This window comes from Drosophila biarmipes, chromosome 2L (assembly GCF_025231255.1).
Source record: "Drosophila biarmipes strain raj3 chromosome 2L, RU_DBia_V1.1, whole genome shotgun sequence".
Lineage (NCBI taxonomy): Eukaryota > Metazoa > Arthropoda > Insecta > Diptera > Drosophilidae > Drosophila > Drosophila biarmipes.
In genome coordinates this window covers 9,088,319-9,105,203 of record NC_066612.1, presented here as the reverse complement: position 1 = coordinate 9,105,203, position 16,885 = coordinate 9,088,319, and the positions used below count along the sequence as shown (strand labels likewise).

The 16,885-nt window shown below is 42.6% G+C and overlaps 4 protein-coding genes across 4 annotated transcripts in view; 2 read left to right on the top strand and 2 right to left on the bottom strand.

Annotated features, from left to right (window-relative positions):
• Nucleotides 1-71: 71 nt before the first annotated feature.
• LOC108032705 (ovarian-specific serine/threonine-protein kinase Lok) lies at nucleotides 72-3,025 on the bottom strand. The gene is made up of 6 exons (XM_017106684.3): nucleotides 2,542-3,025; nucleotides 2,254-2,411; nucleotides 1,765-1,873; nucleotides 1,244-1,684; nucleotides 862-1,096; nucleotides 72-802 (listed from the first exon to the last, which is right to left on the bottom strand). Exons 1-6 carry the CDS (start codon nucleotides 2,675-2,677, stop codon nucleotides 496-498), a joined length of 1,386 nt encoding a protein of 461 aa, XP_016962173.1. The 5' UTR covers nucleotides 2,678-3,025; the 3' UTR covers nucleotides 72-495.
• A 475-nt stretch (nucleotides 3,026-3,500) lies between these two features.
• On the top strand, nucleotides 3,501-6,285 carry LOC108032778 (condensin complex subunit 2). Its single transcript, XM_017106780.3, has 3 exons — nucleotides 3,501-4,052; nucleotides 4,114-5,652; nucleotides 5,720-6,285. Exons 1-3 carry the CDS (start codon nucleotides 3,741-3,743, stop codon nucleotides 6,062-6,064), a joined length of 2,196 nt encoding a protein of 731 aa, XP_016962269.1. The 5' UTR covers nucleotides 3,501-3,740; the 3' UTR covers nucleotides 6,065-6,285.
• Nucleotides 6,286-6,342: 57 nt separating this feature from the next.
• Nucleotides 6,343-8,794, top strand: LOC108032393 (condensin complex subunit 2-like). The gene is made up of 3 exons (XM_017106214.3): nucleotides 6,343-6,782; nucleotides 6,835-8,277; nucleotides 8,345-8,794. Exons 1-3 carry the CDS (start codon nucleotides 6,471-6,473, stop codon nucleotides 8,687-8,689), a joined length of 2,100 nt encoding a protein of 699 aa, XP_016961703.1. The 5' UTR covers nucleotides 6,343-6,470; the 3' UTR covers nucleotides 8,690-8,794.
• Nucleotides 8,795-10,511: 1,717 nt separating this feature from the next.
• The window catches only part of LOC108032770 (short neuropeptide F), a 29,954-nt gene continuing 23,580 nt past the window's right edge, over nucleotides 10,512-16,885 (bottom strand). Inside the window, exons 2-5 of the mRNA XM_017106771.3 lie at nucleotides 12,761-12,905; nucleotides 12,246-12,703; nucleotides 11,835-12,062; nucleotides 10,512-11,769 (exon numbers count right to left, since the gene is read on the bottom strand). Of these exons, the coding sequence (XP_016962260.1) occupies nucleotides 11,722-11,769; nucleotides 11,835-12,062; nucleotides 12,246-12,703; nucleotides 12,761-12,869 (843 nt within the window). The 5' untranslated portion in view covers nucleotides 12,870-12,905 and the 3' untranslated portion in view covers nucleotides 10,512-11,721. The remainder of the gene's footprint in view (nucleotides 11,770-11,834; nucleotides 12,063-12,245; nucleotides 12,704-12,760; nucleotides 12,906-16,885) is intronic.

The window sequence follows — 16,885 nt, the reverse complement described above, 5'->3', positions numbered from 1 at the left end:
TCTTTTTTAACAGGAATAGCAGTGGCATAAAAGAAGTCAGTTTTATTCCCAAAAAAAAAACATGTACCGAGTATAATATTACTGAAACAATTTCAGACGCTTTATTTCAAAAAGCTTAGTGTTCGATGAAGAGTCAAATGAAGTTCTTACAAATAGCACTTTTAGTTCCTTAACAATTACCGGTAATATATCGTAATTATATTTCAACGGAATGGCTGAATTCAGGGCGATAAGAAGCTTAAAATAGTTATGAATGCAAAGGCCCAGTAATAAATGCAGTTTAACAGGAATATTCGGGCTTGAATGATGAAACTTACACTAGACAACACGTAAAAATAAACAACCGCAAAAAAATCATTGATTTGCCAATACACTCGGATGCTGCGGTGCCGGCGATTTGGGAAAAATGTTGTCGCTTAATTTTTCCAGAAAATTAAAACCTTTTCACGCCTCGACCCCTAGGCAGTATTAACGATAGAAATTAAGAAACTAAACTTAGCGTCGCGATCGCTTGGTTGGCGGCTCGAGAAAGTTGTTCTCCTCCTCGATCTTCATGCCGTCAAGCTTCATAAGTCTCTTTGCCTTCTGCAGCATTTGCGTGTCCCGCAGCCAGCTGCACTGCAGGACGTCATCGATTGAGGGTCGCCTTTCGGGATCCACAATGAGCATTTGGTTGATTAGCAGCTTGGCGCGTTGCGATACACCCTTCCATGCCGGGTGTCCGTAAGCGAACCTGCCCTTCTTGATTTGCTGGGCCGCCGGTGTTCCGTACTCGTCTGAGAAGGGCAGGGTGCCACTCAGGCTGCAAGGAAGGGTATTGTTAATATATAAAGCTCCTAATGGTAACTCATATCTCCTCACCAAGTAAAGAGCACCACTCCCAGACTCCAGATGTCCACTTTCCTGGTGTAGGCCTCTCGGCCGCCGGTTATCAGAACCTCGGGGGCCACGTAGAGGGGAGTGCCACAGAGTGTTCGCATCACAGAGTCCTTTTGGACGAACTTGCTCAGCCCAAAATCGGAGACTTTCAGCAGGGTCTCCTCGTCGTTGGTCTCTAGCAAGACATTGTCTGGCTTCAGGTCGCGATGGGTGATGCCTATTGTCAAACATTGGTCAGTGTGAGATTTATGCATCATGTAACAATCTGTTTATGTTACTACAAATCAAATCTTATATTCTATTAATCAAAGCTATGAATTTCAAATATCATTCAACTTATTAAGGTAATTGAAAACACTCTTACCCCGGTCGTGTAGGTACTTGACGGCATGGCACATTTGGTAAAAATACAGCTTTGATGTCTCCTCGCTCAGCAGCTTGTTGCTGATGATCCGATTAAGCAAGTCACCGCCCCGCATAAACTCCAGCACCATGTAGACCGAGTCCGGTTTGTCCACGATGTCGTGCATTCGAACCACGCACGGGTGGGTAAGGTTCTTCATAATCTTGGCCTCGTTTAGCACCCTGTCGGGATCGCTGAAATTTGTGCTGGGTCGCGCACTGCCAGACAGCATGTTCTTCTTCACGATTTTCATCGCATACTGCTGGCAGGTGCGGGTGTCATAGACCAGACGCACCAATCCATACGCCCCCGAGCCCAGCTTGCGATTTACATAATACGTTTTGTTAATCTCCTCGGGCAGGCCGAGAGACTCATTCGGGCTGAGATCCTTGAATACAAAGGCTACAAGGGAGGCAGGTGCAAAACATCGAATTACTTGCAAATCTCTTCAGGCATTTGTACCTGTTTTGTGCATCGCTTACCTTTATAAGTGGGGTGGGACAGGGAAATTACGTCGTCGTTCTTCAAGATTCGCTTCCTGTTTGTTCCAATTTTTTCATTATTGACAAACGTCCCGTTGCGCGAGAGATCCTGGGGAAATGAATGAAAACAAAGGTTGTTAGATTCAGGGAATTCCCTTTATGAAATTAGAGAAAAAGAGGCAGGTCCCTAACTCAAAAATGGTAAAAATACTAAATATTTAATTCTATAAAAAAATCTGAATTGAACGTAAGCTTCTGGCTGTGGAATTTTTAAAATTCGATCAGTACATTTAATAAGTTGATTTATAAAAGAGGACCATACCTAATCATAGCTCTTTAGCTTTACTTTTCCCAGTTTTTAAGACAAGCCTTAAGATTAAATCTGGGGTTATGGGTATTGGTATCATAAATCTCATAAGCTGGTTTTTAGAAATATGCTCTGGTTTGTAAGGAAATGGAACTGAAACATGGTCAAATTTAAGGTCCTACGTGTATGTAAACTGGATTGGAGAGCTCGCAATTGGCCCGCTTGATGGTAAAATGCACTTTGGAAATGCGCGTCAGGATCTTCTCGGGCAAATCGTTGAGCGTGAGGATCAAATCGTTGGCCTCCCCTCGTCCTGCGCTGAACTCGTCATTGTTGAGATCTGAAATAAGTAACCGACACCATTACTATATATAGTAGACAGCAAGTTAAAACACAAAACAGGCAGCAAATTTGGTTACCAACAGAAAAGGACGAATGCGTATAAAGAATGCGGTATTTTGAGCTCGTACCCAGCGATTTGATCTTGATGTTCTTGCCGTACAAACGGCCCCAGACGATCTTCTCCATGGGCTGGCTCTCCACTTGGGTCCAGATGTTGGAGGCCTGGCTCTGGGTACCCTGGGTTCCTTGGGTGTCGCGGGCCATTGCTATTCCGTAACCCGTAATTTCGAAGCTCCGCAATTCAGTGACTCGAACTGGAAGGCCCGTTAGCTTTCGCTGGAACTGCGCAAATTCGGAAAGTCCAGTTATTCGGTCCCAACACAGGCTCACGCAAAATCACACACACACGCCTAGGGGGTAAAACTATGATCCTATTTTGTTTTTCGGAACTCTGGGCATTTCCTGTGCTCTATTTAATTACATCCAGCTTATCGCACAGCGCCGGCAAAGGGTAATTGCAAGTTTCTCGGACGAAAACAACGAAAATAACAAAAATCACGACATGGATGTGAACTGCGCGACGGTCTCAAAGTAGTGTTCGATGTGTGCGTAAAAATTGCCGCCTTCCAGGGGTGTAGAATAGCGCTAGTGTTGGAAAATTCTTCCGTTCAATAGAGCAACATGAAAACAGGATCAATAATATGTTTAGAAAAACTGTATTTTATTTTATGTGTTATTTTCGTTAAATATTTTAACAACTATCCTGACGACAATATTTTAAATTTAACGGTTACTCGTAGTGTCCAGCCCTGAATTCACGATACTGTTTCGGCGCTAAAATTCAAGCAGCCCTAAAATTTATAAAACTCATAATTTATTAAACATTATGTTTGCCATATTTGTATATATTTAGCTTTATTGGTAAGTATTATATGTGCTCAATTGTTTTTATAGCAAGACAGTAAGCATTTCGGAATAATATTCTTTGAAAAAAAATCTAGCCACCAGTCTAGCTATTTCCCTAGCTAAGCGCCAGGCCCCTAAAGTTTTGCAGCACTGGAAATAACAGTCGTTTTGCAGCCCTAAATTGCGGCGTCGTTTGAAAGAAACTGTAAACTAGTACTAATACCAGCGCAAAAACAAGAAATAGGCAAAAAACAATCAACAAACAATTAAAAGTGGTTAAAATTTGACTAATCACTTAAGTGAAGGGTGACCAGTGAACTCTTCTGTTAACCGAGGTTGCCCAGAAGCACGCGCGACCGTCAATCCCGATTTCCCTTGGCTGTGATCCCTGATCTTCCCGAGTTTCCCACGTTCCGGAACCATGACCCTGCCCCACTTGGAGACTCCTATCCGGCGGTCCGCGGTGGGCAGTTACCACGAGGGGGTGTCCCGCATGCTGACCCCGCTGAACGACGATGAGGCAGAAAGGCGGGAAGCCCGGCGCCGCACTCTTCTCCAGCAGCAACAGCGCAAGAGCACCTTGGAGTCCATCGAGGACAACGAGGCTATCAGGAACTGCCTGGAGATCTACAACGGCAACAAGCTCAGCAAGGACAATGCCTGGAGTCTTACGCTCATCGATTCGCTGGCCCATCTGATGGATCACCATCACAAGCGGATGAGCAACTTCAAGGTGAGTTTACCTAACAAAGACTCTCTGCAAGCCACACTCACATACGTTAATTCTCTCCTAGATTGCGGGATCCTCACTGGAGGCCTCTTCCAAGGTTTATGGTCTGCGGGTGGACTCCATCTACATGGATGCCATGCGCATTTCTGCCGGTCTAAGTTCACGCACCCTTACGGATAAGCAACTCAACGCTGCCGAGGATGATGATGGACCCCAGGCCGATCAGGCGGTTGGTGAGGGGCAAGATCCAGGAGAGCAAACTCAAGAAAAACCAGCTGCCAAGCCCAAAAGACAGAAGAAGCCCATGTCCACGGTGACCAAAAATAAGGACACGATCAATAGTCGCCTGGATACAGCTCCCTTACAGGATCCCGTCTTTGGAAAACTCAACTCCACAGTAGGCTCTATTAATGCGTCTAATAGGCTGATGCACAACATCCTACCCAGCTTGGATTCTGAGCTGCGCCTGCGCACAACCTACAGGTTCTGGAACAGCGAAGAGTCCACCGAGGAGGTTCAGGACCACACTACCCTTAACGCAGACATGGAACAGTGGCCGGCTGAATCGTTGATGACCACCAACTTCATACGGAAACTGCTTCCCCATGCTGAAAGATCAAATTTGCGGCCTCTGCACACCGGGTACATCATCTCAAGTGCTCCCAATCCCAAGGCTTCCAACGACAAACCTGCAGAGCCCATGCAGGAAGAAGATCACCATGATGAGGGGCTGGATAATGCCGACGATATGTGTGTAAACGAGATTTCCATGGCCTTCGACATCAACGCCGAGTGTGAGCCCATGCCCGACATGGATGGACCTCCTCTAGTTCTGGAAGTGGACTCCAATGAGCTGGACGAGCTCACCACCGAGGAGCAAATGGTGCTCAAAAATTGTCGTCGGCTTCGCAAACAGACGGAGTTTTTGGAAGATTTGCGACCCGTAGACGGAAAGTCGAAGCTGGAGTACTCATACAGGCCAATGGAACAGATCTCCCAGTTCTGGGCTGGACCCTCACATTGGAAGTTCAAGCGTACTCGGCCGCGCACCACATTTTCTCAGACCAACGGTCCGGCGGACACCCAGCCCATTCGCAGTCAAAGGCCCAAGAAGTCGCATTTGGCGGCCAATCGCAGAGCGAAGGCTGTAGATTACGGCAATGTGACTGAGAACTTCTTCCAACAGCTGGATACTTCTATAAGGCAACGCCGGGTGAATTTCCAAAAGAAATGGGACCCCCGAAAATTGATATTGCCGACAAAGTTTAACTTGGACCCGGATTTCTTCTTTAAATACGATTCTGCACCTAGCATAAAGTTGTCGAAAGGCGTGGGGGAGCCTGAATCGGATGAGGGTGGAGATCTCGGCATGGATGCTGACATCCATCACGATGATGATAACGACCAGGATCTATTCAACAACGAGCATTTTACCGATGCTGTCCCCGCCAACGTTAGCGTCATTGCGGCCATTGCCGCCGAGCAAGCGTCCGAGGGTAGAATGGATGTGGATGCGGGCGAGGTGGGTCTCACCCAGATGAATGCCACATGCAATAACACAGTCTTCGAGATTGGCACAGAGTTCGAGGGTGCTCCGTCGCAGGTGAGTAAACGAACTATGAAAATACCTCAACTTTTGGCCTAATTTGTGTTCTGTTGTTTATCAATAGGTTACGAAGGTGATCGTTCCATTCGCTAAGCGAGCAAAGGTGATAGACATGAAAAATCTGAAAAAGTCGTGCAATTCCCTGATTCAGAAACAACTTCTGAACGCTGTCCCTGAGGAGACGATACCCTCGCACCCAACGAAAAAGAGTGAACATTATTCAAAGGGTGTCGCAAGTTTCCAGGAGGTGTACCAAAAGCTGCCCAACCTTCTGACCACCAAAATGGCAGATTCTTTGTCGCCTTCGGTGGCGTTCTACGCGGTTCTGCATTTGGCCAACGATTTGAAATTGCGCCTTATTCCACAAAAAGATTTAGAGGACTTCCAAATCCGTCAAGTCTTGGATTAAGTTTTTAAATTCTTAAATTAAATTAATTGTAGTTGGCCTTATCGCTGTTCAATTTTCTTTTGTTCAATGTATCCCTAAATCTCTTAACTTAAATCTCACCCAGTAACTCGTATCAGTATTCCCAAAGAATTTCCCCCACCCCAGTCGAATTGGAATCTAATTATAGTCGAAGCAGGATTCACATTAAAAATTATTTAATAAAAAATAAGCTACATACACGACCTTCTAATGATTTGTCATTTATAATGTTCGCTTAAGAAAAAAAACATAATAGCATAGGTCAATAATGTCAGTTGTCAAAGGTAGCAACTGCCAGTTGAATTTAAAGCATTGCTAGAAGCACGCACGTTCGTCAATCTCGATTTTCCTTTTCTGACATCTTGCTTTTCTTGAACTTTACGGAGGAATGACTTCCCACCGCTTTGAGACCCCGCTTCGTCGATCAGCTGCGGACATCTACCACGGGGGCGTGTCCCGCGTGTTGACCCCGCTGGCCAACAACGAGTTGGAAAGGCGGGAAGCTTGTCGCCGCTCTCTCTTCCAGCATCAACAGTGCCAAAGCACTCTGGAGTCCATCGAGGACAACGAAAAGATCCGCCAGTGCCTGGAGATGTACAGTAGCAACAAGCTGAGCAAGGACAATGCTTGGAATCTTACGCTAATCGATTCGCTAGCTAATTTGCTGGAAGACCATCACAAGCGGATGAGCAACTTCAGGGTGAGTTTGCGCTTACTTAACTAACTGCAAATCTTACACAAGTCCTTCCCAGCTGGCTGGCTCCTCACTGGAGGCCTCTTCCAAGGTTTATGGTCTGCGGGTGGACTCCATCTACATGGATGCCATGCGCATATCCGCCGGCCTAAGTGCCCGCACTCTCACGGACAAGCAACTCAACGCTGCCGAGGATGATGATGGACCCCAACCCGATCAGGCACCGGCTGAGGGGCAAGATCTAGCAGATCAAGCTCAAAAAGAAGCAGCACCCAAGCCTAAAAGGCAAAAGAAACCCAAGTCCACCGTGACCAAGAATAGGGACACTCTCAATAGCCGCCTAGATACGGCCTCCTTACAGGATCCCGTCTTTGGAAAACTCAAATCCACAGTGGGCTCTATTAATGACCCTAATCGGCTGATGCACAACATCCTAACCAGCTTGGACTCCGAGCTGCGCCTGCGCACAACCTACAGGTTCTGGAACAGCGAAGAGTGCACAGAGGAGGTTCAGGACCACACTACCCTTAACGCAGACATGGAACAGTGGCCGGCTGAATCGCTGATAAGTACAACCTTTATGCGTGAACTGCTTCCCCATGCTGAAAGTACAAATCTGCGTCCATTGCACACTGGCTATATCATCTCAAGTGCTCCTAATCCCAAGCCCATGCAGGATGAAGATCAGCGTAATGAGGAACTGGATATTGTTGACGAGATTTCCATGGCCTTCGACATCAACGCAGAGTGTGAGCCCATGCCCGATTTAGATGTAGCTGCTCCTCTGGTACTGGAAGTGGACTCCAATGAGCTGGACGAGCTCACCACCGAGGAGCAAATGGTGCTCAAAAATTGTGGCCAGCTACGCAAGCCCACGGAGTTCCTCAAGGATTTGCGCCCAGTTGACGGAAACTCCAAGCTGGAGTACTGCTACAGGCCGATGGAGAACATTTCTCAGTTTTGGGCCGGACCCTCCCATTGGAAGTTCAAGCGCACGACCAAAGGTCCTGAGGACAACCGAAGTAGACGGCCCAAGATGTCGTCTCATCAGACCGTCAGTCGTAAAGCCAAGGCTCTTGCTTATGACAAAGTGACGGAGGAAGCCTTCGAGCAGCAGGATTCTACCAAAAGGCAGCGCAGGGCGAATTTCCTAAAGTGGGACCCTAGAAAACTGGTATTGCCAACTCAGTTCAACTTGGGCCCAGACTTTTTCTATAAGTACGACTCGGCACCCAGCATCAAATTGTCGAAAGGTGTGGGAGAGCCTGATTTGGAAATGGGTGGAGAACTTGTGATCGGTACGGATGACGAACTGCACCACGGTGCTGATAACGACGAGGATCTATTTAATAACGAACTTTTTACCGATGCTGTTCCTGCTGACGTCAGCATTGTTGAGGCGATGGCCTTAGAAAGATCAAAAGGCATGTTGGATATGACTGCTACCAGCGAAAATTTACTCTTGGAAATTGGCACAGAGTTCGAGGGGGCTCCATCGCATGTAAGTTGTTCAAACATAAAACCTCTGGTATTTGTGCCCTGATTTGACTAAAACAATATTTTCTTAGGTTACCAAAGTTAATATACCATATGCAAAGCAAGCCAAGGTGATTGACATGAAAAATCTGAAAAGGTCCTGCAACTCGCTGATTCAGAAACAACTTCTGAACGATGTGCCTGAGGATGTGGTACCCTCGCATCCAAGGAAGAAGGATGAACAGTATGCCAAGGGTGTCGCAAGTTTCCAGAAGGTGTACGAAGAACTGCCCAACCATCTGACCCCCAAAATGGCGGATTCGTTGTCCCCGGCGGTTGCCTTCTATTCTGTTTTGCATTTGGCCAACGATTCGAAGATGCGGCTTATTCCACAAGAAGACTTAAAGGATTTTAAAATACGCAAAATCTTGGACTAGAAACTTTGAATAATTTGTGTTGAATTTATATTGTTAATTCATAATAATTCATTCTAAAATTTACTCATTTAATAAAGTCTAATCGAGGACCCTCCCTTGTGTTTTTCACACCAAAACTGTTAACATTTAGGTAAAATTAAAATACATAGTTAGTAATTTAAGATGTATAAAAATGGCTAAAAATATTCTAAATACATATGGAAGAATTAAACTTTCCCATTAGTTTTTGCTGTTTATGTTGAGATGGTGGATCAGACTGAAAAGAAGTAGTAAACATTGTTTTTTGCTACTGTTGCTCATTCATTTACATATCCAAACCGGTTTACACTGAAAAAAAAGGGTAACACTTAAATAAAAGATAAAAATATTTTTTTAGTTAGCCTAAGATGAAAGTGTTGCCTTGTACTGAAGAATTCGCGTCTGATTTGGCAGCAATCGTTAGTTATCGTTATTTTTGTTCATCCCATTAGCAGTGTAAAATGCTGCGATGATGGGAATGTAAATCGCAAGGCGTCTTCCTGGCGTTTTTAGTTGCAAGTGGTTTTTGTCGCCTCCTGAAGAGGATTTTCCTTTGCGTTTGTGTATGTGGGACACGTATGAGTGTGTCTGTGGGCTGCGGGTGTGTTTGTGTTTGCTGGAAAAGTTCGGTGTTTACAGAGCGCTTTTAGGCGCCGCTCGCTTGTGTGTGTAATTGCATATTATTTGCATAAATATTTGCCAAGTACTAAGTAACGTTGGGCGTCATACAGATTACACTCTGTACCTTTGGAAGACTATGGCAACAACATCAGCAACCAAGATCATTTCAAAGCGTTCCACAAAAGTTAGATATTGGCGAATTGCACAGAAATCAAAGCTTTCGGAGTCATTCTACTGTTCATATTTTTCCCTATTTAAAAATATAATATTTAAATTCGAATATAAAAATTCTTAGGCAATAAAATGAACATAATAAAATAAGTATTACGTTTTCTCTAATTACACAGTAAGTATAAACTTACCTCTTAAACATTTTTTTTAATATAAAATGTATCCATTTATAAGTACTTCAACATTCAACACTTCAACATTTTTGCGAATAGGTTTTAGATAAACGTTTCCCTTGTTTGCCAATTTAACTTTGTTCACCCTAGCTGTTACTATATAATTTCAGAGCATGCATTTATAAAAAGTTGACTTTTACGGCGGAAATTAAACATATTAGGCTAACCCGTTTACCACCCACAAAACTGGTATCCTCGTAAAGTGCATTTTCGTGTTGAATTTTCAATGCTGCATGCAATTAACCGAAATAATATGTTTCATGTAGGGAGTATAACAATTTCAGGCAACACACATTCCGGTACATTAGGAGTTGAAAAGTTAATTATCAGGGCAAACATCAACAAAGAGCGGAGAGCAGGTGGTAAAGGGCGGTTCCAGGATGTGGTGATGGGGCTAATGGCAATGGCTGTCATCACACAACAGGTGGGAGGCCAAATGTCCTTGGCTCCGGCGGATTGTTTGTCTTTGGCCATGATAATTCCGCCGCCCATTCCCAGCTGCCATTCTCATCAGAGTTTTTGTTTCTTGTTTGGTTTCGGTTTAATTTGCTCACATTTGTTGCCTAATCCCATTATGGACAACAGTTTGCAGACGCAGATGCCGTGGGTTCCCAAGTTGATAATTGTTGGCGGTTTTAGTGGATCGGTGAGCTTTATGCAGGAAAATCTTTTGAAAAAGTTTCACTCGGTGATTCTGAAAAGTTAAGTCGATAAAATTGGTGGGATAATATCGTATGCAAATATATAATGTCCCGCAAAAAATTAACAAGATAGTGTAGTAAGTTTTTACTCCATCTGAGTTATTTATTTGTAGCATAGATCGAGTAAAATATGTTTGCTTTTAAGCAAAGTATTCCTGCTCTTTTATTTACATTCATGATGTTACATTCATTGAAAGGTATTTAAGCGCATATACGGATATATACGCGAGAAAAGATTTTGCACAGTTTTCACCGAAAATGGCATTCAGCTGGATATGGATATTACCACAAAGGGTGTTTTCATTATCATATTTTTGTTCGGTAAACAATAATTTCAATGATGGTGTAAATTAAATATACAAAAGTGTTCTAACAACATTCAGCTTTATGCTTGCTTGCTTTGTAATTGATTTCTCCTTTTATTAAAATACATCGATAAAATTTCAATAGACAATGTTCATCGTATATTTATATGTATATATATATAGTCGTATAATATAATAGTTGATATACATTTATTTATAACTTGTAGCACACAAAATATAACAAGTGTTACAGTAATACAGCTTCCGGGGGCCTCTACGTTTTTCAAACACTTCCATCGTAACATTAAATCGAAATTCGCTTACAAGTTTAGAAATTAAGAAGTTCTTTCATTAATAGAATAATATTTTTGTATAGCTTTTTAGCGGTTTTATAACAAATTGCGCTAATTTTTTCAAGTTTTCATAATATTTTTATATACATTGAGTCTAAAAGTTTTTGGGGCAATTAAATCATTTTAAAGTTCTTTAATTGAGCATATTAGGAAAAGGGAGGGTGTACTTTAATGGGTTGTTGGAGATAAAGTCTCAAAGGTTTGGTAATACAAAATTTGAAACGATTTTAAGAATTTTATCAAAAAAACTCAGAAACAAATTATAGAAAATTGTACTTGTTAACCAACTCTAAGTCAAACTGGTTGTTTTACCTTGTTCTACCTGCGCATTGTTAAAGTTTACAGAGAAATTATTTTTGTAAATTGTAGTTTATTTTAAAGCTGCCAAAACCAAAAGTTACACATAAATGGTTAATAATTTATATTAGATATATGTTCTATAGTATGTATTTCTTAGCCCATGCCTCCCTGCAATCTCAAAAATGCTTTCAAAAACTTTGTCTGACCTGGGGTTTTATATGTTTTCTGTATCTTATTTGGCTTTGGATATTGACCGTGTAGCTTGCTTCCGATTCCCTTAAATTGTTGCCATTCTCCTGCAGTACCTTCACATGGCTGTTCTTCAATAATTTAGTTTTGTGCCTTGGGTGGGGCCGATGAAGTTTCCTCGGGAGTGTGCTAAATTTTCATGAAAAGTCTCGGAATCAGGGGAAATACATTTTAAATAGCATAGTAAAACGCACCTTCTGTTCCGAGGGAGCTTTTCCAGTGCTTCGTCCCCATCGCAAACGCATGGGTTTACGGATCTCTCGCTGGAACTCGGATGCATCGTTATTGAGGTCCGCATCGGTGTCCTCGTCGTTGGCATAGCTGGCCACGTTTTCTGGTGATTCATATTGCTGCAGGGCCATAAGCATCCGGCGCATTTTGTCCGAGTTCAACACCGAGTTGTACCACTGCGAGCGTTCCATCTGGGATTTAATAAGGTAAAAAGTCTGTATAATATAACTAAAAGCAGGTTGACCAGAAATATATAAAATGTATCTCAAAATAGCAAGCCGAAATACGATCTTATTTTTGAAATATTTTTTAAGACGCCTTCAAACCAGATTTTATTTAATGCATTTTTTTTTGTCTGTTTTTCTAAAAATTACCTGTTCATTATCAGCATTGTTTGTATCAAACTGAGGAACACTGCGTCCCCAGCGAAGACGCTGTGGCTTTCGCACCACCCGCTCGTAGAGACCATCGTAGTCTGCACTCAGATCGGAGTCCCCCTCGGAGCCCAATTGCTGCTGCTGCTGCTGGCTGTTGAGGGTGAGTTCCCGCTCCAGGAGGTCATCGTAGGCGGTCCGTCGCATCTGCGGCAAATTGGGATCCCGCCTGCCAAAGCGCAGACGCAGGGAGGGCGACCTTATGGGCTTCTGGTTGACATCGCCGAACCAACGCTTCTCCACAATGTTGTTCAGCATATCCGGATCACTGCGTCCGAACCGGAGCCGCAGCGAGGGCGAACGCTGGGCCTTGCGTTCCACCTGATGATTGGGAAAGACCACGGGACCGGCGTATTCGCGCTGCAGCAGATTATCATATAGATTGCTCAGGGGAGTGCCTACAAAAGAGTCTTTAGAGGATTGCTTCTCGGAGGGCGACTGCACTGGATGGTCACCTTGAACTGGAGACACCTCCGCCTGGGTGGGCTGCTGCATCTGGAGAGTCACCAGGCAGATAAGGGCCAGGGCACAGCCTTGACTCAGTTGGCGTTTCAAATGAAACATTTCTACTTATCGTTTTTGCCTTGCCTTGATGAGAAACTGTAAGGAAATACAGACAGAAAGGGAAATATTAAAAAAATGTACAATATAAAGTATATTGCGGTGCCATCATAGTAATAACAATACACAAATAAATGCGATGGTAAAATTAAAATACCTGTTAAAATGCTAAACTATTGAAATCAAAACCTTTCAAGTGATTTTTTGTGAATATTTTTGTTTGTGCGACACAAATCTGTAAGTATAAAGTCTTAAATGGGAAATCAAAGTTCTTTTCGAGCCACTGTATTTCAGATCGAAATCTTTTTGCTTTCTTTACAGAAGGTTCAGCAAAAACTGAAAATGAAAGAGGCTTTACTTGTACTTTCTCTAGTGAAATATGTATTTTGTCCACTGGAGAGCAATTTATGAACGAAAATTATTCATGACTGCACTTGAAAGGGGTTGCATACTCGAACTTTTTCAATGCATTTTTTGTAAATTGTTAAAGGTTAGATATCAGGAAAAACCCAACAGCTGCGCCAATTGCACCATTAGTTGCCACCGTTTTTATAAAAATGTATATATTTTTCCAAATGATGTCATGGGTTAATGGCTTGCCTAATGGCCGATGGTGTAGGATTTTCCATTATTAAAAATTTAAAAATAATCAATAGAGCTGCAGTTTTTACTTTGTCCTCAACATAGACGTGAGCTAGACAATGCAAAGGACCCTCATGCATTTCATATCAACAGTAAGGCCTTCCGTTCATTGTAATTCGTTTCAGGCGTCATATGTTCATTTTACAGCAAAAAGAATAAGGCCAGGAAAATAGCAATTGAATTATTTATAAGAAGAACACACAGCACGGCCATGGGTTAAAGTGGGAGGGTGGAGTTGCAATTGTAGGGTTCAGTCTTGATGAATCCAGTCAGGATGCTGATGGATGGCTTACCTTGGGGGCAGTACACCGAAGGCAAAAGAAAGAAATTCTTAGAGTGGAGTCCTTACGCCGAGAAGTGTCTGAACAATGGGTCTAAAATGAGTATGCAATATTATGCACAGCAGTCTCTCCACAGGAAGAGACACTTTCCCCCAAATGGGGTTGAAATTTCCACTTTTGTTTTGGCTTTTTTCCCTGTCGTTGCAGGCGGAAGTTGAAAGTTAAGCCTTTGCAACAGCATCGGCAAAAAAGCAGGATTGCTTGGGGCGTTAAGTGCTGGTGAAATATTTTGTTAGGGGCTGACTCTGGATGTCTGGCGATGCAACTTGTCGTATACGTGATAGCCTGCGTATACGTGATGTCAGGAAGGCGAACCGGAAATTGAATTGTAGTTAAGCAAGGGGCACGTTTCACGAAATAACGCTGCCATGATGGCTAATAAGTAGATCACGAGACTGCTTTTAAAAAGAGCATCATAAATATTAATTTAAAAACGGAATGAAAAGTATTTTTTTTGCAGCATTTTAAGTTGACTTTAAAATAATAAATAGAAAGTCTTTAATAATCTTTTAGTACTGGCAATAAACAATGCGTTAATTGGGAAAATAAAATCGGATTTGAAACTTTTTGAAAGGGATCGAGTAACCACGATGACAAAGATCCGCATTTTATACTACCTTCGTATTATTAATTCCAAAAATTCCTAAAGGTCTACTCCTTAAAATCTATTGATTCCCACTTAATCGTATATGTAAGCCGTATCACTTTTTATGATTTACCATTCGCCCAGTTCCCAGCCATCCATCTTTTCTGATGTCTGTCCAAGCCTTAATCGAATTGACTTTCGCCCTCCCCTCTTTTGCCTTTCTCTCGTTTTGGCCAATGATATCTCGGAAATGTCCGTCGGAGAGTGATTTGTTGGGCGGAAGAGTGCTGGCCAATTGCCCCGCGGAGTCCGACCACTCGGTATGGAAATTCGGTATCTGTCTGTGTTTGCAAGTGGGTGTTTGGCCCGATGAAATGTGCCCCTAGACTGGCGCGACATTTGGGACGTTTGTCAAAATTGAAAGTAATTTATCATCGTTCTCCGGGGATGCCTTCTTGTTGGCTTTTGACGAATGACGAATGAGTTGTGCGATATCTCCTAGATAATGATGCTATTTACGTCCGAATATGCCGTTTGCTCGTGGGCACCGAAGGCACATCGCAGTTTAGCACGCTTTAAAAAACAATGTGTCAACCAATAAGTGGTACATGACAGGACGAATATTTTCGGGGTCTTAAATTGCTTAGACTAAAACGCTTGATTGACACATAATAAGCAATCCCATTAACACATTGTTGAGCATCGAGGGCCTGATAAATGCCCAATCGAGCAGTTCATCCAAATACACTACCCATCAAACCAAGCCATTAATATTGTCATATACAAGAGGAAATACGAGGAAAACTTAACTTAGTTTATATTTAGGGAATGTTTAGAAGTAGTATATAAGTATTATCATTATGCATATAAAATTAAAAGGAATCTATGTGATATGCGTTAAATATTTTGCTGGTGGTGTAATATATATATCAGTCTTCTTTTTCATCCTGTTTTATGTTGGGAAGTGTGATTTTTTCCCTGCAGCTTCTGAACCGAAGCGTGAAAAACACATTGACGACGTTTAAATAGCCTTTAGGGCATAGCCCAACTAATACATTTAACGCCCCCAGAAAACAGGCTTTCGCACACGCACTCGCATACGCACACCCATACCCATACATCGCCCCCTCCAGACACACACATGCACAACAGGTTGTTTTTTGCTCATGTCGAGACTTTGACGAGGCTCTTTTTCCCTTTTATTTGTGTGACACACAAATTTTATTTGCCTTTTATTTAACAATTTTTATTTCGCTGTGCGAAAAAGGTCATCTGTGGCTGGTCAGTCGGTCCCGAGCGCACCATCGCCCCCTCTAGGCTTTAACTATCGCCTTTTCCCACAAAAAAAGGTTACTGGCTTTATGGGACCCCAACCCTTGGATGGGGCATTAAAACGTTTTGACAAACACATTAGATGCCTTCGTCCTGGCCTGGTGTTCTGCTCCTAGGACCCTTTTTACCCTGGCCCTCCTTAGGTTGTAATCTTTTGTGTTTTATCAACATATTTGATGGGACTCTGCTGCCGTTGTTGCCGGGCTGACATTTTGTGGTTTTCGGGCTGCCTACTTTGTGGCTTTTGGGCGTTAATCATACGCCCTGTTGTACTGGGCCAGCCATGTGCTAAGTTTTTTGTGTCCAAAATGTTCATAACTAATGAAATTAGATTGGCTGGCATTCAGCTAATACCTGGGTATTTAGCAAAAAGTATAATTTATTTAGTAAAAAAATATTAAGAAGAAAAACCTTATCAAACATCTTGTCATAGTTAATCTAATTATTATATTGTATTTTTAAGGTAAAGCTTAAATTACCGCCGTCTTTTCTAAATATACCCTTTTACGGAAAAAATTCTTGTTACCATGGGAATGCGAATTTTTTCATTTAGTCGGTAAAGGCATTAATTAAACTCAGTGGGACACATCTGCTGCATTCGATGCGATGCACGGCAACGCCTCCCACGTCCTGGGTTATATCTGCATTCCTTTGAGAAAAGCCGTGGGATTGTGTAGGCGCCAAGTGGACTGTTCTGAACCAAAAAATAAACAACACCGACAAAGTCATGTTGATTAAATTTTTCCCACTTTTTCTTGTTTATCCAGAGTTGGTTTTTGCTGCTACAATAATAAATATATTGGTACAGGTTGCAGGAATGGGTGAAATTTATATATAGTGCCTGTCTAAAAGTGGGAGAGAAGACAGAAACTTGCATAATGAGGGGCCAAAGTTGTGATAAACTTAGGTGCGTTCTCTCGGGTAAACAATTTGCCAGGCATTATCGCATTTTGTCAGGAGAATTAACTTATTTGCTATGTGTCTGCAAGGCAAATTATGAATATGTGTGGCACGTGGTTTGTTTGAATTTATGTAGAGAAGAAATACTTTCTTCAGAACATGATAAATCGATAAAAAAAAATCGAACCCTGCTTAAGAGCAACAAAAGTCTTTGCTAA